The sequence below is a fragment of the Semicossyphus pulcher genome, unplaced genomic scaffold, assembly GCF_022749685.1.
Source record: "Semicossyphus pulcher isolate SPU_LCO1_2020_fin unplaced genomic scaffold, fSemPul1.0.p SCAF_2, whole genome shotgun sequence".
Classification (NCBI taxonomy): domain Eukaryota; kingdom Metazoa; phylum Chordata; class Actinopteri; order Labriformes; family Labridae; genus Semicossyphus; species Semicossyphus pulcher.
In genome coordinates, this window is record NW_027211693.1 from 2,831,926 (window position 1) to 2,854,010 (window position 22,085).

The 22,085-nt window shown below is 35.2% G+C and overlaps 1 protein-coding gene across 1 annotated transcript; it reads left to right on the forward strand.

Moving 5' to 3' along the window:
- The first annotated feature begins 388 nt into the window (after positions 1-388).
- LOC138598634 (proteinase-activated receptor 4) lies at positions 389-13,401 on the forward strand. The gene is made up of 2 exons (XM_069670457.1): positions 389-489; positions 12,123-13,401. The coding sequence occupies exons 1-2, from the start codon at positions 390-392 to the stop codon at positions 13,208-13,210; spliced, it is 1,188 nt and encodes a 395-aa protein (XP_069526558.1). The 5' UTR covers position 389; the 3' UTR covers positions 13,211-13,401.
- Positions 13,402-22,085: the final 8,684 nt, after the last annotated feature.

The following is a 22,085-nucleotide window of genomic DNA, read 5'->3' on the forward strand; positions in this document are numbered from 1 at the left end:
AGTGGTCATAATGTTATGGCTGATCTGTTTATTTTAGCTGTATTTGTGTCCTCACTTCACAGGTCCTGACACTGGTCCTCACAAAGATAGACATACAAGACTCTCTCTCTGTCTCCCACAAACACACACACACACACATCTGGATTCCATCGGCAGGCGAGTCACCTCCGGCAGCTCTGAGATCAGACTAACAGACTGCTCAGCCTCACAGCACAGATACTACTGCTACTACTACTAGTACTACTGCTGTAGCACAGAGTACTGCTGCTGTACTGTAAAACCACAGGACTGTAGAGGAACAGGAAGAGAGCTGCTGCAGAGAGAAACAGAAAACAGAGAAACTGTTTTAAAACAAGAGAAGAAGAATTGAATAAGAAAAGAAGACGAGGATGTTTGTTTGGACTCTGCTCTTCATCTCTCTGCTTTCGTCTGTCTGGAGCCAGTCCCCGTCTAATCATCCAGCAGACGAATGCTCCGGCATGTCCGTCCGTAAGTCTTCTACTTCTTCTTCTTCTTCTGCACGACAGGACAGGTAGAGACAGGTTTGACTCCCAGCAGCTTCTGTTTCACATCAGGACATGTTTTTATTGAACGTTCTCTTACAGAAACTCAGAGTTTAAACATTTAGAGATCAGACTGTTCCAGCGTTGACATTCCACGTGTGTATCCCTGTTTTTATATCTATGAGAGGACCAGACAGTTTCACTAAATCCTTTTTTTAAAGTCAGGACATTTTAAAAAAGTCAGGACATTTTATTGATGTCAGGACATTTTAACAAAGTCAGTTTATTAAAGTCAGGACATTTTAACAAAGTCAGTTTATTAAAGTCAGGACATTTTAACAAAGTCAGTTTATTAAAGTCAGGACATTTTAACAAAGTCAATTTTTTAAAGTCAGGACATTTTAACAAACTATTTTTTCAAAGTCAGGACATTTTAACAAACTAATTTTTTTTAAATCAGGACATTTTAACAAACTAATTTTTTCAAAGTCAGGACATTTTAACAAAGTCAATTTTTTAAAGTCAGGACGTTTTATTAAAGTCAGGACAGTTTATTAAAGTCAGGACATTATATTAAAGTCAGGACATTATATTGAAGTCAGGACATTTTATTGAACTCAGGACATTTTATTAAAGTCAGGACATTATATTGAAGTCAGGACATTTTAACAATGTCAGGACACTTTTTTAAAGTCAGGACATTTTAACAAACTCATCTTTTTAAAGTCAGGACATTTTAACGAAGTCATTTTTTTAAAGTCAGGACATTTTAACAAAGTCATTTTTTTTATAGTCAGGACATTTTAACAAAGTCATTTTTTTAAAGTCAGGACATTTTAACAAAGTCATTTTTTTAAAGTCAAGACATTTTTACAAAGTCATTTTTTTTAAATTCAGGACATTTTAACAAAGTCAGGACATTTCATGTCAGGACAGTTTAACAAAGTCAGGACAGTTTATTAAAGTCAGGACAATTTTAAGAAGTCAGGACATTTTATTAAAGTCAGGACATTTTGACAAACTCATTTTTTTATAGTCAGGACATTTTAACGAAGTCATTTTTTTAAAGTCAGGACATTTTAACAAAGTCATTATTTTTATAGTCAGGACATTTTAACAAAGTCATTTTTTTTTAAAGTCAGGACATTTTAACAAAGTCAATTTTTTAAAGTCAGGACATTTTAACAAAGTCATTTTTTTAAAGTCAGGACATTTTAACAAAGTCAATTTTTTAAAGTCAGGACATTTTAACAAAGTAATTTTTTCAAAGGCAGGACATTTTAACAAAGTCAATTTTTTAAAGTCAGGACATTATATTGAAGTCAGAACATCTTTTTCAAGTCAGGACATTTTAACGAAGTCATTTTTTTAAAGTCAGGACATTTTAACAGACTCATCTTTTTAAAGTCAGGACATTTTAACAAAGTCATTTTTTTAAAGTCAGGACATTTTAACAAAGTCATTTTTTTTATAGTCAGGACATTTTAACAAAGTCATTTTTTTAAAGTCAGGACATTTTAACAAAGTCATTTATTTAAAGTCAGGACATTTTAACAGACTCATCTTTTTAAAGTCAGGACATTTTAACAAAGTCATTTTTTTAAAGTCAGGACATTTTAACAAAGTCATTTTTTTTATAGTCAGGACATTTTAACAAAGTCATTTTTTTAAAGTCAGGACATTTTAACAAAGTCATTTTTTTTATAGTCAGGACATTTTAACAAAGTCATTTTTTTAAAGTCAGGACATTTTAACAAAGTCATTTTTTTAAAGTCAAGACATTTTTACAAAGTCATTTATTTAAATTCAGGACATTTTAACGAAGTCAATTTTTAAAGTCAGGACATTTTATTGAAGTCAGGACATTTTATTAATGTCAATTTTTTAAATTCAGGACATTTTAACGAAGTCAATTTTTAAAGTCAGGACATTTTATTAATGTCAATTTCTTAAATTCAGGACAATTTAACAAAGTCAGGACAGTTTAACAAAGTCTGGACATATTGTTAATGTCAGGACATTTTATTGAAGTCAGGACATTTCAACCAAGTCAGGACATTTTATGAAAGTGAGGACATTTTATTAAAGTCAGGACATTTTATTAAAGTCAGGACATTTTAACAAAGTCAATTGTTTAAAGTCAGGACAGTTTATTAAAGTCAGGACATTATATTGAAGTCAGAACATTTTGACAAAGTCATTTTTTTTAAATTCAGGACAGTTTAACAAAGTCAGGACAGTTTATTAAAGTCAGGACAATTTTAAGAAGTCAGGACATTTTATTAAAGTCAGGACATTTTGACAAACTCATTTTTTTATAGTCAGGACATTTTAACAAAGTCAATTTTTTAAAGTCAGGACATTTTAACAAGGTCAGGACATTTTATTAAAGTCAGGACATTTTAAAGAGGTCAGGACATTTTAGCAAACACATTTTTTATAGTCAGGACATTTTAACAAAGTCATGACATTTTAACAAAGTCATTTTTTTAAAGTCAGGACATTTTAACAAAGTCAGGACATTTTATTAAAGTCAGGACATTTTATTAAAGTCAGGATATTTTAGCAAACTAAAGTTTTATAGTCATGACATTTTAACAAAGTCATGACATTTTAACAAAGTCATTTATTTAAATTCAGGACATTTTAACGAAGTCAATTTTTAAAGTCAGGACATTTTATTGAAGTCAGGACATTTTATTAATGTCAATTTCTTAAATTCAGGACAATTTAACAAAGTCAGGACAGTTTAACAAAGTCTGGACATATTATTAATGTCAGGACATTTTATTGAAGTCAGGACATTTCAACCAAGTCAGGACATTTTATGAAAGTGAGGACATTTTATTAAAGTCAGGACATTTTAACAAAGTCAATTGTTTAAAGTCAGGACAGTTTATTAAAGTCAGGACATTATATTGAAGTCAGAACATTTTATTAAAGTCAGAACATTTTGACAAAGTCATTTTTTTTAAATTCAGGACATTTTAACAAAGTCAGGACAGTTTATTAAAGTCAGGACAATTTTAAGAAGTCATGACATTTTATTAAAGTCAGGACATTTCATGTCAGGACAGTTTAACAAAGTCAGGACAGTTTATTAAAGTCAGGACAATTTTAAGAAGTCATGACATTTTATTAAAGTCAGGACATTTTGACAAACTCATTTTTTTATAGTCAGGACATTTTAACAAAGTCAATTTTTTAAAGTCAGGACATTTTAACAAGGTCAGGACATTTTATTAAAGTCAGGACATTTTAAAGAGGTCAGGACATTTTAGCAAACACATTTTTTATAGTCAGGACATTTTAACAAATACATGACATTTTAACAAAGTCATTTTTTTAAAGTCAGGACATTTTAACAAAGTCAGGACATTTTATTAAAGTCAGGATATTTTAGCAAACTAATTTTTTATAGTCAGGACATTTTAACAAGGTCAGGACATTTTAGCAAACTAAAGTTTTATAGTCAGGACATTTTAACAAAGTCATGACATTTTAACAAAGTCATTTTTTTAAAGTCAGGACATTTTAACAAAGTCATTTATTTAAATTCAGGACATTTTAACGAAGTCAATTTTTAAAGTCAGGACATTTTATTGAAGTCAGGACATTTTATTAATGTCAATTTTTTAAATTCAGGACATTTTAACGAAGTCAATTTTTAAAGTCAGGACATTTTATTAATGTCAATTTCTTAAATTCAGGACAATTTAACAAAGTCAGGACAGTTTAACAAAGTCTGGACATATTATTAATGTCAGGACATTTTATTGAAGTCAGGACATTTCAACCAAGTCAGGACATTTTATGAAAGTGAGGACATTTTATTAAAGTCAGGACATTTTAACAAAGTAATTTTTTCAAAGTCAGGACATTTTAACAAAGTCAATTTTTTAAAGTCAGGACGTTTTATTAAAGTCAGGACATTTCATGTCAGGACAGTTTAACAAAGTTAGGACAGTTTATTAAAGTCAGGACAATTTTAAGAAGTTAGGACATTTTATTAAAGTCAGGACATTTTGACAAACTCATTTTTTTAAAGTCAGGACATTTTAACAAAGTCAATTTTTTAAAGTCAGGACATTTTAACAAAGTAATTTTTTCAAAGTCAGGACATTTTAACAAAGTCAATTTTTTAAAGTCAGGACATTATATTGAAATCAGGACATTTTATTAAAGTCAGGACATTATATTGAAGTCAGAACATTTTATTAAAGTCAGGACATTATATTGAAATCAGGACATTTTAACAAAGTCAGTTTATTAAAGTCAGGACATTTTAACAAAGTCATTTTTTTTATAGTCAGGACATTTTATTAAATTCAGGACAATTTAACAAAGTCAGGACAGTTTAACAAAGTCTGGACATATTATTAATGTCAGGACATTTTATTGAAGTCAGGACATTTCAACCAAGTCAGGACATTTTATGAAAGTGAGGACATTTTATTAAAGTCAGGACATTTTAACAAAGTAATTTTTTCAAAGTCAGGACATTTTAACAAAGTCAATTTTTTAAAGTCAGGACATTTTATTAAAGTCAGGACAGTTTATTAAAGTCAGGACATTATATTGAAGTCAGAACATTTTATTAAAGTCAGGACATTATATTGAAATCAGGACATTTTAACAAAGTCAGTTTATTAAAGTCAGGACATTTTAAAAAAGTCAGGACATTTTATTAAAGTCAGGACATTTTAACAAGGTCAGGACATTTTAACAAGGTCAGGACATTTTATTAAAGTCAGGACATTTTAACAAGGTCAGGACATTTTAGCAAACACATTTTTTAAAGTCAGGACATTTTAACAAAGTCAGGACATTTTATTAAAGTCAGGACATTTTAGCAAACTAATTTTTTATAGTCAGGACATTTTAACAAGGTCAGGACATTTTAGCAAACTAAAGTTTTATAGTCAGGACATTTTAACAAAGTCATTTTTTTAAAGTCAGGACATTTTAGCAAACAAAAGTTTTATAGTCATGACATTTTAACAAAGTCATGACATTTTAACAAAGTCCTTTTTTTAAAGTCAGGACATTTTAACAGTCATTTATTTAAATTCAGGACATTTTAACGAAGTCAATTTTTAAAGTCTGGACATTTTATTGAAGTCAGGACATTTTATTAATGTCAATTTTTTTAATTCAGGACATTTTAACAACGTCAGGACATTTTATTGAAGTCAGGACATTTTATTAATGTCAATTTCTCAAATTCAGGACAATTTAACAAAGTCAGGACAGTTTAACAAAGTCTGAACATATTATTAATGTCAGGACATTTTATTGAAGTCAGGACATTTCAACCAAGTCAGGACATTTTATGAAAGTGAGGACATTTTATTAAAGTCAGGACAATTTAACAAAGTAATTTTTTCAAAGTCAGGACATTTTAACAAAGTCAATTGTTTAAAGTCAGGACGTTTTATTAAAGTCAGGACAGTTTATTAAAGTCAGGACATTATATTGAAGTCAGAACATTTTATTAAAGTCAGGACATTTTGATAAAGTCATTTTTTTTTAAAGTCAGGACATTTTAACAAAGTCAGGACATTTCATGTCAGGACAGTTTAACAAAGTCAGGACAGTTTATTAAAGTCAGGACAATTTTAAGAAGTCAGGACATTTTATTAAAGTCAGGACATTTTGACAAACTCATTTTTTTATAGTCAGGACATTTTAACAAAGTCAATTTTTTAAAGTCAGGACATTTTAACAAGGTCAGGACATTTTATTAAAGTCAGGACATTTTAACAAGGTCAGGACATTTTATTAAAGTCAGGACATTTTAACAAGGTCAGGACATTTTATTAAAGTCAGGACATTTTAACAAAGTCATGACATTTTAACAAAGTCATTTTTTTAAAGTCAGGACATTTTATTAAAGTCAGGACATTTTATTAAATTCAGGACAATTTAACAAAGTCAGGACAGTTTAACAAAGTCTGGACATATTATTAATGTCAGGACATTTTATTGAAGTCAGGACATTTCAACCAAGTCAGGACATTTTATGAAAGTGAGGACATTTTATTAAAGTCAGGACAATTTGACAAACTCATTTTTTTATAGTCAGGACATTTTAACAAAGTCAATTTTTTAAAGTCAGGACATTTTAACAAGGTCAGGACATTTTATTAAAGTCAGGACATTTTAACAAGGTCAGGACATTTTAACAAAGTCATTTTTTTAAAGTCAGGACATTTTAACAAAGTCAGGACATTTTAACAAGGTCAGGACATTTTATTGAAGTCAGGACATTTTAACAAGGTCAGGACATTTTAACAAAGTCATTTTTTTAAAGTCAGGACATTTTAACAAAGTCAAGACATTTCATTCAAGTCAGGACATTTTATTAAAGTCAGGACATTTTAACAAACTCATCTTTTTAAAGTCAGGACATTTTAACAAAGTCAGGACATTTTATTTAAGTCAGCACATTATATTGAAGTCAGGACATTTTATTGAAGTCAGGACATTATATTGAAGTCAGAACATTTTATTAAAGTCAGGACATTATTTTGAAATCAGGACATTTTAACAAAGTCAGTTTATTAAAGTCAGGACATTTTAAAAAAGTCAGGACATTTTATTAAAGTCAGGACATTTTAACAAGGTCAGGACATTTTAACAAGGTCAGGACATTTTATTAAAGTCATGACATTTTAACAAAGTCATTTTTTTAAAGTCAGGACATTTTAACAAAGTCAGGACATTTTAACAAGGTCATGACATTTTAACAAAGTCATTTTTTTAAAGTCAGGACATTTTAACAAAGTCAGGACATTTTATTGAAGTCAGGACATTTTAACAAGGTCAGGACATTTTAACAAAGTCATTTTTTTAAAGTCAGGACATTTTAACAAAGTCAGGACATTTTAACAAGGTCAGGACATTTTATTGAAGTCAGGACATTTTAACAAGGTCAGGACATTTTAACAAAGTCATTTTTTTAAAGTCAGGACATTTTAACAAAGTCAAGACATTTCATTCAAGTCAGGACATTTTATTAAAGTCAGGACATTTTAACAAAGTCAGGACATTTTATTTAAGTCAGCACATTATATTGAAGTCAGGACATTTTATTGAAGTCAGGACATTATATTGAAGTCAGGACATTTTATTGAAGTCAGGACATTATATTGAAGTCAGAACATTTTATTAAAGTCAGGACATTATTTTGAAATCAGGACATTTTAACAAAGTCAGTTTATTAAAGTCAGGACATTTTAAAAAAGTCAGGACATTTTATTAAAGTCAGGACATTTTAACAAGGTCAGGACATTTTAACAAGGTCAGGACATTTTATTTAAGTCAGAACATTTTATTAAAGTCAATACATGTTAACAAACTCAGGACATTTTAACAACGTCAATTTTTTAAAGTCAGGACATTTTAACAAGGTCAGGACATTTTAGCAAACTCTTTTTTTATAGTCAGGACATTTTGACAAGGTCAGGACATTTTAGCAAATTAAAGTTTTATAGTCAGGACATTTTAACAAAGTCAGGACATTTTAACAAAGTCAGGACATTTCATTGAAGTCAGGACATTTTAACAAAGTCAGGACATTTTATTAAAGTCAATACATGTTAACAAACTCAGGACATTTTAATAACGTCAATTTTTTAAAGTCAGGACATTTTAACAAGGTCAGGACATTTTAGCAAACTCTTTTTTTATAGTCAGGACATTTTGACAAGGTCAGGACATTTTAGCAAATTAAAGTTTTATAGTCAGGACATTTTAACAAAGTCAGGACATTTTAACAAAGTCAGGACATTTCATTGAAGTCAGGACATTTTAACAAAGTCAGGACATTTTAGCAACCTAAAGTTTTATAGTCAGGACATTTTAACAAAGTCAGGACATTTTATTAAAGTCAGACATTTTAACAAAGTCAGGACATTTTAACAAACTCATCTTTTTAAAGTCAGGACATTTTAACAAAGTCAGGACATTTTATTGAAATCAGGACATTTAAAAAAGTCATTTTTTGAAAGTCAGGACATTTTAACAAGGTCAGGACATTTTAGCAAACTAAAGTTTTATAGTCAGGACATTTTAACAACGTCAGGACATTTTAACAAAGTCAGGACATTTTGTTAAAGTCAGGACATTTCATGTCAGGACAGTTTAACAAAGTTAGGACAGTTTATTAAAGTCAGGACAATTTTAAGAAGTTAGGACATTTTACTAAAGTCAGGACATTTTGACAAACTCATTTTTTTAAAGTCAGGACATTTTAACAAAGTCAATTTTTTAAAGTCAGGACATTTTAACAAAGTAATTTTTTCAAAGTCAGGACATTTTAACAAAGTCAATTTTTTAAAGTCAGGACATTATATTGAAGTCAGAACATTTTATTAAAGTCAGGACATTATATTGAAATCAGGACATTTTAACAAAGTCAGTTTATTAAAGTCAGGACATTTTAACAAAGTCATTTTTTTTATAGTCAGGACATTTTAACAAAGTAATTTTTTCAAAGTCAGGACATTTTAACAAAGTCAATTTTTTAAAGTCAGGACATTATATTGAAGTCAGAACATTTTATTAAAGTCAGGACATTATATTGAAATCAGGACATTTTAACAAAGTCAGTTTATTAAAGTCAGGACATTTTAACAAAGTAATTTTTTTTATAGTCAGGACATTTTAACAAAGTAATTTTTTCAAAGTCAGGACATTTTAACAAAGTCAATTTTTTAAAGTCAGGACATTATATTGAAGTCAGAACATTTTATTAAAGTCAGGACATTATATTGAAATCAGGACATTTTAACAAAGTCAATTTTTTAAATTCAGGACATTTTAACAAAGTAATTTTTTCAAAGTCAGGACATTTTAACAAAGTCAATTTTTTAAAGTCAGGACAATATATTGAAGTCAGAACATTTTATTAAAGTCAGGACATTATATTGAAATCAGGACATTTTAACAAAGTCAGTTTATTAAATTCAGGACAATTTAACAAAGTCAGGACAGTTTAACAAAGTCTGGACATATTATTAATGTCAGGACATTTTATTGAAGTCAGGACATTTCAACCAAGTCAGGACATTTTATGAAAGTGAGGACATTTTATTAAAGTCAGGACATTTTAACAAAGTAATTTTTTCAAAGTCAGGACATTTTAACAAAGTCAATTTTTTAAAGTCAGGACATTTTATTAAAGTCAGGACAGTTTATTAAAGTCAGGACATTATATTGAAGTCAGAACATTTTATTAAAGTCAGGACATTATATTGAAATCAGGACATTTTAACAAAGTCAGTTTATTAAAGTCAGGACATTTTAAAAAAGTCAGGACATTTTATTAAAGTCAGGACATTTTAACAAGGTCAGGACATTTTAACAAGGTCAGGACATTTTATTAAAGTCAGGACATTTTAACAAGGTCAGGACATTTTAGCAAACACATTTTTCATAGTCAGGACATTTTAACAAAGTCATGACATTTTAACAAAGTCATTTTTTTAAAGTCAGGACATTTTAACAAAGTCAGGACATTTTATTAAAGTCAGGACATTTTAGCAAAGTCATTTTTTTTATAGTCAGGACATTTTATTAAATTCAGGACAATTTAACAAAGTCAGGACAGTTTAACAAAGTCTGGACATATTAATGTCAGGACATTTTATTGAAGTCAGGACATTTTATTAAAGTCAGGACATTTTATGAAAGTGAGGACATTTTATTAAAGTCAGGACATTTTAACAAGGTCAGGACATTTTATTAAAGTCAGGACATTTTAACAAGGTCAGGACATTTTAGCAAACACATTTTTTATAGTCAGGACATTTTAACAAAGTCATGACATTTTAACAAAGTCATTTTTTTAAAGTCAGGACATTTTAACAAAGTCAGGACATTTTAACAAGGTCAGGACATTTTATTAAAGTCAGGACATTTTAACAAGGTCAGGACATTTTAGCAAACACATTTTTTATAGTCAGGACATTTTAACAAAGTCATGACATTTTAACAAAGTCATTTTTTTAAAGTCAGGACATTTTAACAAAGTCAGGACATTTTATTAAAGTCAGGACATTTTAGCAAACTAATTTTTTATAGTCAGGACATTTAAACAAGGTCAGGACATTTTAGCAAACTAAAGTTTTATAGTCAGGACATTTTAACAAAGTCATGACATTTTAACAAAGTCATTTTTTTAAAGTCAGGACATTTTAACAAAGTCAAGACATTTCATTCAAGTCAGGACATTTTATTAAAGTCAGGACATTTTAACAAACTCATCTTTTTAAAGTCAGGACATTTTAACAAAGTCAGGACATTTTAACAAAGTCAGGACATTTTATTGAAGTCAGGACAATTAATTGAAGTCAGGACATTTTAACAAAGTCAGGACATTTTATTAATGTCAGGACACTTTTTTAAAGTCAGGACATTTTAACAAAGTTGGGACATTTTATTAATGTCAGGACACTTTTTTAAAGACAGAACATTTTAACAAATTCATTTTTTATAGTCAGGACATTTGAACAAAGTCAGGACATTTTAAGAAAGTCATTTTTTAAAAGTCAGGACATTATATTAAAGTCAGAACATTATTTTGAAGTCAGAACATTTTATTAAAGTCAGGACATTTTATGAAAATCAGGACAGTATATTGAAGTCAGGACAAATTTTAACAAAGTCAGGACATTTTATTAAAGTCAGGACATTTTAACAAGGTCAGGACTCTTTAGCAAACTCTTTTTTTATAGTCAGGACATTTTGACAAGGTCAGGACATTTTAGCAAATTAAAGTTTTATTGTCAGGACATTTTAACAAAGTCAGGACATTTTAACAAAGTCAGGACATTTCATTCAAGTCAGGACATTTTAACAAAGTCAGGACATTTTATTAAAGTCAGGACATTTTAACAAACTCATCTTTTTAAAGTCAGGACATTTTAACAAAGTCATCTTTTTAAAGTCAGGACATTTTAACAAAGTCACATTTTATTGAAATCAGGACATTTAAAAAAAGTCATTTTTTGAAAGTCAGGACATTTTAACAAGGTAAGGACATTTTAGCAAACTAAAGTTTTATAGTCAGGACATTTTAACAACGTCCGGACATTTTAACAAAGTCAGGACATTTTATTAAAGTCAGGACATTTTAACAAGGTCAGGACATTTTAACAAAGTGAGGACATTTACTGAAGTCAGGGAATTTTTTTAAAGACAGGACATTTTAACAAAGTCAATTTTTTAAAAAGGTCAGGACATTTAAGCAACTTTTTTTGTTATAGTCAGGACATTTTAACAAAGTCAGGACATTTTATTGAAGTCAGGACATTTTAACAAAGTCAGGACATTTTAACAAAGTCATTTTTTTAAAGTCAGGACTTTTTAACAAAGTCAGGACATTTTATTGAAGTCAGGACATTTTAACAAAGTCAAATTTTAAAAGTCAGGACATTTTATTAAAGTCAGAACAGGTCTAAACTGACATGTGTTCATGTCCCTGCAGGTCTAAATTTACCTGTGTTCATGTCCCTGCAGGTTTAAACTGACATGTGTTCTGGTATGTGCAGGTCTAAACTGACATGTGTTTATGTCCCTGCAGGTCTAACCTGACCTGTGTTCATGTCCCTGCAGGTCTGCGGGCATTCCGACTGAAGACTACTTGTAACTTCACCACCCTGAAGGAGAAGCAGCTGAAGGAGATCCAGGCTCCGACCACCAACCTGTACCTGCCAGTTCTGTACCTGCTGGCTTTCAGTGTGGGCCTGCCTTCCAATCTGCTGGCTCTCTGGGTCCTGGTGTTCAGGACCAAACCGCAGCCGTCCACCACGCTGCTCATCAACCTGACGGCGGCAGACTGCCTGCTGCTGCTGGCTCTGCCGTTCCGGATCATGTACCACTTTCGGGGTAACCACTGGGAGCTGGGTGAGGCGTCCTGTCGCATGGTCATGGCCATGTTTTACGGGAACATGTACGGGTCCGTGCTGTGTCTGGCTCTGGTGGCTTTGGACCGGTACATTGCTTTGGTTCACCCGTTCGGTGCCAAAACGCTGCGCAGCCATCGCACATCTCTGTACATGACAGCGGCGGTGTGGTTGGTGGTCCTGGCCGCCATGCTGCCATTGCTGGTGTCGCAGCAGACCTACGTCCTGGACGAGCTGCGAATCACCACCTGCCATGACGCGCTGCCAGAGGAGGAGCAGGATAATTACTTCCTGCCTTACTTTGCCACCTTGTTCACGTTCTGCTTTCTGTTGCCGTTCCTTGTCGTGGTGTTCTGTCATGGTGCCGTGCTGCGCACCCTGATGGCTGAGGGGAAGCGGTACGGTCATGCAGTGCGGGTGACGGTATTGGTGCTGCTGGTCTTCACTGTGTGTCTGTTGCCCAGCAACATCCTCCTCCTCCTCACCTATGCCGATAGTTCACTGGATGGAGACGGCGAGGACGTCTACGTCCCCTACATGGTTAGCTTAGCAGTTAGCACCTTCAACAGCTGCATCAACCCCTTCATCTTCTACTTTGTGTCCTTCGAGTTCAGGGAGAAGGCGAAGAACGTGGTGTGCTGCCGCGGCAACACTAATGGCAAATCCTCCAACAACGTGTCATACTTTTCATCATCTTCATCATCAGGCCTGAGGTCAAAGGTCACCCTGCTGTCTAGGTCCAGTCAGAGTGGAACAACTGAGGAGGAGCCACGTTTACCTGTCATCACAACAAACTGATCACATGACCACAGATGACTTCACAGCTGTCAGTGGAACATCGGACTGCTCCTTTAACTGGAGGACATTTGATATGAAGGAAGAGCTCTGATCACTCGATTTTATTATCACTTAAGTTTATTTAGATTTATATAAATATGATCAAATAAACATGACTCATTCTGCTGTTGCTTCTATGAATACATTTGAAGTCATTATGAACATAATTTGTCATGAGTTATTCTAGTTTAGTTATGTTTCTGACTTGTATTTTGGGGTTCAGATATTATTTCCTGTTTTACCTGGTCACAACGTATTGTTTAGTTTTGTGTTGAGTGTATTCCATGTTCTCATTATTTTGTCTACTTTAGCTCTGCATTTCATTTGTGTTTCATGGTTTAGACTTTTCCTTTTTTACTTTGACACCTTGTCTCTTGTGATAATTCACTTCCTGCCTTTGTATGTTTTCCTGCTTGTTTGATTATGTGCCCTGCCCTTATTGTTTTCACCTGCCTCTTGATTGTCTCACCTGTCTCTAATTAGCATCACCTCCCAAGTTTATTTAGTCTTTGTGCTCCCTTGTCTCAGTGTCAGTTCGTCGTTGTCTTTTGTCCAGAAACTTGTAAGCTTGTAAGACCCTTATTCTAGATGCGTGTTTCTCTAGTGGATTTTATTAGTTTGATTTTGGGACTCTTTTTTCTCCTCATGACTCCTCGTGTTTCCCTTCTGTTGTGACCTGGAATGAGTAAGCCTTTGTTCTTTGCCTTTTTGTTAATTAAACTCATTTTTGTCTGCGTCTGGATCCTGTCCTCCCTTTTTGTTTCAACCAGAAACGTGACAATAATTAATAAATCTGCAGATGAGGGAATTGATTTTAACATATATTAAATAGTTTTGTGTTTCTGCATGTTCACAGTGTTCTATTTGTAGTGTGTGCACACTGCATAATTACACAGTCCCATTTGGTCTGATTGCTCCTGATTGATTATGCATGTGATGAAGAGTGTGATGAAGAGTGTGATGTTGAGTGTGATGAAGAGTGTGATGAAGAGTGTGATGTTGAGTCTGATGAAGAGTGTGATGAAGAGTGTGATGAGGAGTGTGATGAAGAGTGTGATGTTGAGTGTGATGAAGAGTGTGATGAAGAGTGTGATGTTGAGTGTGATGAAGAGTGTGATGAAGAGTGTGATGTTGAGTCTGATGAAGAGTGTGATGAAGAGTGTGATGAGGAGTGTGATGAAGAGTGTGATGTTGAGTGTGATGAAGAGTGTGATGAAGAGTGTGATGTTGAGTCTGATGAAGAGTGTGATGAAGAGTGTGATGAGGAGTGTGATGAAGAGTGTGATGTTGAGTGAGATGAACAGTGTGATGAAGAGTGTTATGTTGAGTGTGATGAAGAGTGTGATGTTGAGGTTGATGAAGAGTGTGGTGTTGAGTGTGATGAAGAGTGTGATGTTGAGTGTGATGTTGAGTGTGATGAAGAGTGTGATGTTGAGTGTGATGTTGAGTGTGATGAAGAGTGTGATGTTGAGTGTGATGTTGAGTGTGATGTTGAAGAGTGTGATGAAGAGTGTGATGTTGAGTGTGATGAAGAGTGTGATGTTGAGTGTGATGTTGAGTGTGATGTTGAGTGTGATGATGAGTGTGATGTTGAGTGTGATGAAGAGTGTGATGAACAGTGTGATGTTGAGTGTGATGAAGAGTGTGGTGAAGAGTGTGATGAAGAGTGTGATGAAGAGTGTGATGAAGAGTGTGATGAAGAGTGTGATGAATAGTGTGATGAAAAGTGTGATGTTGAGTGTGATGAAGAGTGTGATGAACAGTGTGATGTTGAGTGTGATGAAGAGTGTGGTGAAGAGTGTGATGAAGAGTGTGATGAATAGTGTGATGAAAAGTGTGATGATGAGTGTGATGTTGAGTGTGATGAAGAGTGTGATGATGAGTGTGATGTTGAGTGTGATGAAGAGTGTGATGAACAGTGTGATGTTGAGTGTGATGAAGAGTGTGATGAAGAGTGTGATGAAGAGTGTGATGAATAGTGTGATGAAAAGTGTGATGATGAGTGTGATGTTGAGTGTGATGAAGAGTGTGATGAACAGTGTGATGTTGAGTGTGATGAAGAGTGTGATGAACAGTGTGATGTTGAGTGTGATGAAGAGTGTGGTGAAGAGTGTGATGCAGAGTGTGATGTTGAGTGAGATGAAGAGTGATGAAGAGTGTAATGTTGAGTGTGATGAACAGTGTGATGCAGAGTGTGATGAAGAGTGTGGTGAAGAGTGTGATGCAGAGTGTGATGTTGAGTGAGATGAAGAGTGTGATGTTGAGTGTGATGCAGAGTGTGATGTTGAGTGTGATGTTGAGTGTGATGTTGAGTGTGATGAAGAGTGTGATGTTGAGTGTGATGAAGAGTGTGATGAACAGTGTGATGTTGAGTGTGATGAAGAGTGTGGTGAAGAGTGTGATGCAGAGTGTGATGTTGAGTGAGATGAACAGTGTGATGCAGAGTGTGATGAAGAGTGTGGTGAAGAGTGTGATGCAGAGTGTGATGTTGAGTGAGATGTTGAGTGTGATGTTGAGTGTGATGTTGAGTGTGATGAAGAGTGTGATGTTGAGTGTGATGAAGAGTGTGATGAACAGTGTGATGTTGAGTGTGATGAAGAGTGTGGTGAAGAGTGTGATGCAGAGTGTGATGAAGAGTGTGATGAACAGTGTGATGTTGAGTGTGATGAAGAGTGTGGTGAAGAGTGTGATGTTGAGTGTGATGAAGAGTGTGGTGAAGAGTGTGATGTTGAGTGTGATGAAGAGTGTGATGAACAGTGTGATGTTGAGTGTGATGAAGAGTGTGGTGAAGAGTGTGATGCAGAGTGTGATGAAGAGTGTGATGAACAGTGTGATGTTGAGTGTGATGAAGAGTGTGGTGAAGAGTGTGATGTTGAGTGTGATGAAGAGTGTGGTGAAGAGTGTGATGTTGAGTGTGATGAAGAGTGTGATGAACAGTGTGATGTTGAGTGTGATGAACAGTGTGATGTTGAGTGTGATGAAGAGTGTGATGTTGAGTGTGGTGAAGAGTGTGATTAAGAGTGAGATGAACAGTGTGATGAAGAGTGTGATGAAGAGTGTGGTGAAGAGTGTGATGCAGAGTGTGATGTTGAGTGAGATGAACAGTGTGATGAAGAGTGTAATGTTGAGTGTGATGAACAGTGTGATGCAGAGTGTGATGAAGAGTGTGGTGAAGAGTGTGATGAAGAGTGTGGTGAAGAGTGTGATGCAGAGTGTGATGTTGAGTGAGATGAACAGTGTGATGAAGAGTGTAATGTTGAGTGTGATGAACAGTGTGATGCAGAGTGTGATGAAGAGTGTGGTGAAGAGTGTGATGCAGAGTGTGATGTTGAGTGAGATGAAGAGTGTGATGTTGAGTGTGATGCAGAGTGTGATGTTGAGTGTGATGTTGAGTGTAATGAAGAGTGTGATGTTGAGTGTGATGTTGAGTGTGATGAAGAGTGTGATGAAGAGTGTGATGTTGAGTGTGATGAAGAGTGTGATGAACAGTGTGATGTTGTGTGATGAAGAGTGTGATGAAGAGTGTGATGCAGAGTGTGATTAAGAGTGAGATGAACAGTGTGATGAAGAGTGTGATGAAGAGTGTGATGCAGAGTGTGATGTTGAGTGAGATGAAGAGTGTGATGTTGAGTGTGATGCAGAGTGTGATGAAGAGTGTGATGAAGAGTGTGATGTTGAGTGTGATGTTGAGTGTGATGCAGAGTGTGATGAAGAGTGTGATGTTGAGTGTGATGTTGAGTGTGATGAAGAGTGTGATGAAGAGTGTGATGTTGAGTGTGATGCAGAGTGTGATGAAGAGTGTGATGAAGAGTGTGATGTTGAGTGTGATGTTGAGTGTGATGCAGAGTGTGATGAAGAGTGTGATGAAGAGTGTGATGTTGAGTGTGATGTTGAGTGTGATGAAGAGTGTGATGAAGAGTGTGATGAAGAGTGTGATGTTGAGTGTGATGTTGAGTGTGATGAAGAGTGTGATGAAGAGTGTGATGTTGAGTGTGATGTTGAGTGTGATGCAGAGTGTGATGAAGAGTGTGATGAAGAGTGTGATGTTGAGTGTGATGTTGAGTGTGATGCAGAGTGTGATGCAGAGTGTGATGAAGAGTGTGATGTTGAGTGTGATGTTGAGTGTGATGAAGAGTGTGATGAAGAGTGTGATGAAGAGTGTGATGTTGAGTGTGATGTTGAGTGTGATGCAGAGTGTGATGAAGAGTGTGATGTTGAGTGTGATGAAGAGTGTGATGTTGAGTGTGATGCAGAGTGTGATGAAGAGTGTGATGAAGAGTGTGATGTTGAGTGTGATGTTGAGTGTGATGCAGTGTGATGAAGAGTGTGATGAAGAGTGTGATGTTGAGTGTGATGAAGAGTGTGATGTTGAGGTTGATGTTGAGTGTGATGCAGTGTGATGAAGAGTGTGATGAAGAGTGTGATGTTGAGTGTGATGAAGAGTGTGATGTTGAGTGTGATGTTGAGTGTGATGCAGTGTGATGAAGAGTGTGATGTTGAGTGTGATGTTGAGTGTGATGAAGAGTGTGATGTTGAGTGTGATGTTGAGTGTGATGTTGAGTGTGATGTTGAGTGTGATGAAGAGTGTGATGTTGAGTGTGATGTTGAGTGTGATGTTGAGTGTGATGTTGAGTGTGATGAAGAGTGTGATGTTGAGTGTGATGTTGAGTGTGATGCAGAGTGTGATGAAGAGTGTGATGAAGAGTGTGATGTTGAGTGTGATGTTGAGTGTGATGCAGAGTGTGATGAAGAGTGTGATGAAGAGTGTGATGAAGAGTGTGATGAAGATTGTGATGAAGAGTGATGAAGACCGCGACTCATCCTAAAATAAACCCGGAAACAGTTTTCATCCAGGCAAAGCTCTTGGGCCAGCTGGTGGTACTCGCTGACAAGAACCAAGTAAAGGGCCCAGACGCACAACTCAAAAATACAACCAAAAAAGACTCTTTATTCAAGTAAAAAGAAACAAGATAAAGTGTTAACCGAAAATCACAGTATAGCACTGGCATAAAAAGCAAAGGTAACAAAACAAAATCACAGCAAGGCTGGAAAAGTCGTTAAAGGAAGATTAACTAGAACTCTCAAAGATAATCTGGCCTACAAAAAATCCTCAACAAAAGAACTGACCTTTGGAAACGCCTGACATGACAAGACGAACAGGCACAGGACAAAGGGAGACACAGACTATATACAAATGGAAACAATGAGGGCGGGGACGACAATCACAAAGGCAGGAAACACATCGTGAAGTTTTCTGAAACGAGAGGAGTGATATTACTACAAAATAAAACAGGACGGGAAACACAAAAGACAGGACTGAACTAAAAGGTGTGAACTTAACATAAATGACGAGACATGACACTTGCTGTGTTCTTTCCTCTTTCTGAGGGTCTCATGTACCCACAAGGATCTCTGTTTCCCTGTGAGCAGCCTTTCATCCTCCATCAAAGCAAGTGCCCTCCACCTGTACATATTTTTTTTTACTTTATATAACAAATATATTGTACACAAAGTTAAGTATTTTAGCGAGCCAAAATAAATCGGAGGAGCGGTTCGATTGACAGCAAATGATTTGGTGGTTGCCTTAACAACAGAAAAACAGAGCCGCCCCCAGCTGCTTAAACGCGTTCTGTCTGATCGGGCCCTGAAGGAGCTTGGTTGGAATCGGGTCTAAAAGACAGGTTGATGGTTTAGACAAAGATATCAGAGAATTTAGCTCAGGAAGGTCAACTGGAGAAAAACAGTGTAAACATCAGGTGTTTGAGCAGTTTCCAAAGATACATCTGCACCAGGTAACGGCAGGAGGTTACAGAGTCTCTAATCTTTAGGATTTTGTCATTAAAGAAGCTCATGAAATCATCACTGCTGAGGCCTATAGGAATACTTGGCTCAGTGGAGCTGTGACTCTCTGTCAGCCTGGCTACAGTGCTGAAAAGGTACCTGGGATTGTTTTTATGTTCTTCTATGAGGGAGGAGTAGTAGACACCTCGAGCATGCCGTAGGGCCTTCCTGTATTTATTAAGACTATTTTGCCAGAGTAAACGAGACTCTTCTGTTTTGGTGGATCGCAGTGTGATGAAGAGTCGCTCAGAGGAAGCAGGTCTGCAGACTCAGATGGTCTGTGTGTCAGATTCAGACTGATGTGGAGCGTTGAGTGAAAACAGGAAGCTGCTGTATGTGAAGAAGTGTTAAAAAAGTATTCAGTGGAATTCAAGTACAAGTAACTGAAATTTATATTTAAGTACTTGAGTGGATTTACTCCCCCGTCAATGACGTTAGACACATCTGTAAAGATTTGTTTTCCTGAAGAAATCAAATCTTCTGTGATGACTGGAAAAAGTAGAGTTTATTTTGAAAGGACACAGAAAGGACAAGAAAGCAGCTCTTATTTTGAAATGGAGAAGCGGAAGTGGTGTGTGTTATTGCAGAGTTTAGGTGACATGTTGAGCAGAAAGAATGTAGCCGGCTGGAGGGAAGGATCAGGAAGACAAGAAAAGAAAACAGGATTAAACGAGAAAAACACAGAAGAAGAAAAACCTCAAAAACAACAGGAAGTGAAGAACATGTAAACCTCAACACGTGAAGAAGAAAAAAACAGCAGAGTCACACTCTGACTCGGTTCAGTTTGTTTTCTGCTGCAGCTGTCAACCAAACAAGATCCAGACCAGTGAGGTGTGTTACAAGTCACGCCCCTTCAGGTAAACACTCAGGTGTGTTTCTGAACAGGTCAGGACATGAGGCACAGCAGTGTGTGTGTGTGTGTGTGTGTGTGTGTGTGTGTGATTTTATCACTTCCTGTCTGTTATGCTGTAATATAAATGTTTTTATCATCGACTCTCACTAAGAAAGAGCAGGTACACATACACTCAGTCAACAGGTAACACTGTGACAGCTACGATAGACAATGTTCTCTGACTGTCTGCTGACACTGATGTGTCAATCAATCAGTTTTTATTTGTATATCTCAGCCTAACACCGTTACCTGAGCACTCTTTACAAACAGGGCAGGTGAGGAGCAGAGACCAACACGAATCCACCTTGAGACGGAAACACTTCCTGTAAAGTATCAAAAGTATTTTTCTCATAATTGTACTTCAGGAGAGAAAGTAAATGATGTTGATAAAAAAGAGAGTGATCAGAATTTAGAGAGTTACTAACTTCTTTACTTTAAAACCTTCAAACGTGGAAGAAAAACAACTTTACGATCCCATTTCTAGGATAATCAGCCGCTGGTTCTGTTTGTTCACTCTGGGCCTTATTTACATCAGAACACGTCTCCATCATGTCAAATAATGTGAGGTGTGTACCTCACATTTGATGCTCAGCTGCTATTATTAAACATTTAATGATTAGAGATGGAGAGAAAGTAAAATGCATTTATGTTTGTTATGTTATGTTTCATAAAATCACACATACATTAATGAGGTGTAGTGTCTGCTGTTTACCGCTCATCATCTGCTGCTGCTGGTCTCTCTTGCCTCTCTCTATTTATCATCTATGTCTGTCTGTCTGTCTGTCTGTCTGTCTGTCTGGGGGGGCAGGGGGGCGGGGACATAACGAGCAGTTAAGCGAGAGAGAGAGATCGGCAAAGTGCAGGCGAAGTGACGCTGCACCGGGCAGAGCAGAGGAAAAGCAGCAGGGAAGTTAACAACTTCTTCTTCTTCGAGGTATTTACACCAGTTGGGGTTCACGATGTTGCTTTGCTGCCACCATCAGTGTTTAACCTCTCAGTTTCTGTTCATTTAAAGCCACACTCATTAGACCCACAAACCAGTTTGATGAAGTAACGAGTAACGAAGTTGTCAGAAATTTAAAAAACAGATACCCCTGCCTGACAGTTAATCTAATCAAAATTAAAATTATAATATTCCAAAACAGACACAGCCTCCAGCACCACAAATATAAATTCTTTCTAGGTTCAGTCGAAATTGAACACTCGACAACCAAGACTTTACAAAATGAGACAAACACCAAACTGAGACTCTGCATGCAGAATTCTGTAAATCCATTCTCCACATGCAACGGAAACACCAAACAATGCATGCAGAGAGAGAGACAGAGAAACTAGATCCTGGTTCAGGTTCAGTGTTAAGGCATCAGCAGGTCAGGGTTTTGGGAATGCCTGATATCACTAAAGGTTCTCATGAGAAAAGTATGTGTGCATGTTTGACTTGAGTGTTACACCCGCCTGAATATGACCCACTTCTTGTCATTATGTGTCATTATGTGTCATTACTGTGGAGACTGTTTCCTTTAAACCTTCAGTGTGTTCAGTCTCACGGACAGAAGAAGAACTAAGATAAAACTTCCACTTTTTCCTAACAAGTACAAATCCAACATTTCTTCAGTCCTGCAGACCCCACGATGTTTTTTCAGAGCATAAGAAACTGAAGTTTCTGATTTATTGTGATTTTGGGAAAATAAAAACGTAGAAATGCATGAATGAATATAAATCATTAAATGTTTTGTTTCACTAAATCATATTTCATGGGGGGGCGGAGAGAAACTGTGTGACATAAAACCATAAACAAATACCATTTTAAAACATAACATGGAAAATATTCAAATTATTACAATTTTAAAGTGATTCTGTGTTGTGTTTTTTAAAAGATTATAATTATTAATTAAAACTTCAAAAGAGAGTGAACATCATTATGATCGTTCTGTTAAACTTAAAGTCAACTTTAAATTTCAGTTTATTTAAAGTGCAGATCACCCACAGAGTCTCTGCAGTGTTACAACACATCAAAAAGGTAATAACAGTTATATAACAACAGTAACGTAGAAATAAAGTTAATATAGCAACAGGATAGAAACTCAGAGAGGCCCAACATCA

Excerpts from the sequence above, each read along its gene's own strand:
- LOC138598634 (XM_069670457.1), top strand. The coding sequence starts at position 390 with ATGTTTGTTTGGACTCTGCTCTTCATCTCTCTGCTTTCGTCTGTCTGG. Across the intron at positions 490-12,122 it reads ATGCTCCGGCATGTCCGTCC|GTCTGCGGGCATTCCGACTG; the intron begins GTAAGTCTTCTA and ends ATGTCCCTGCAG.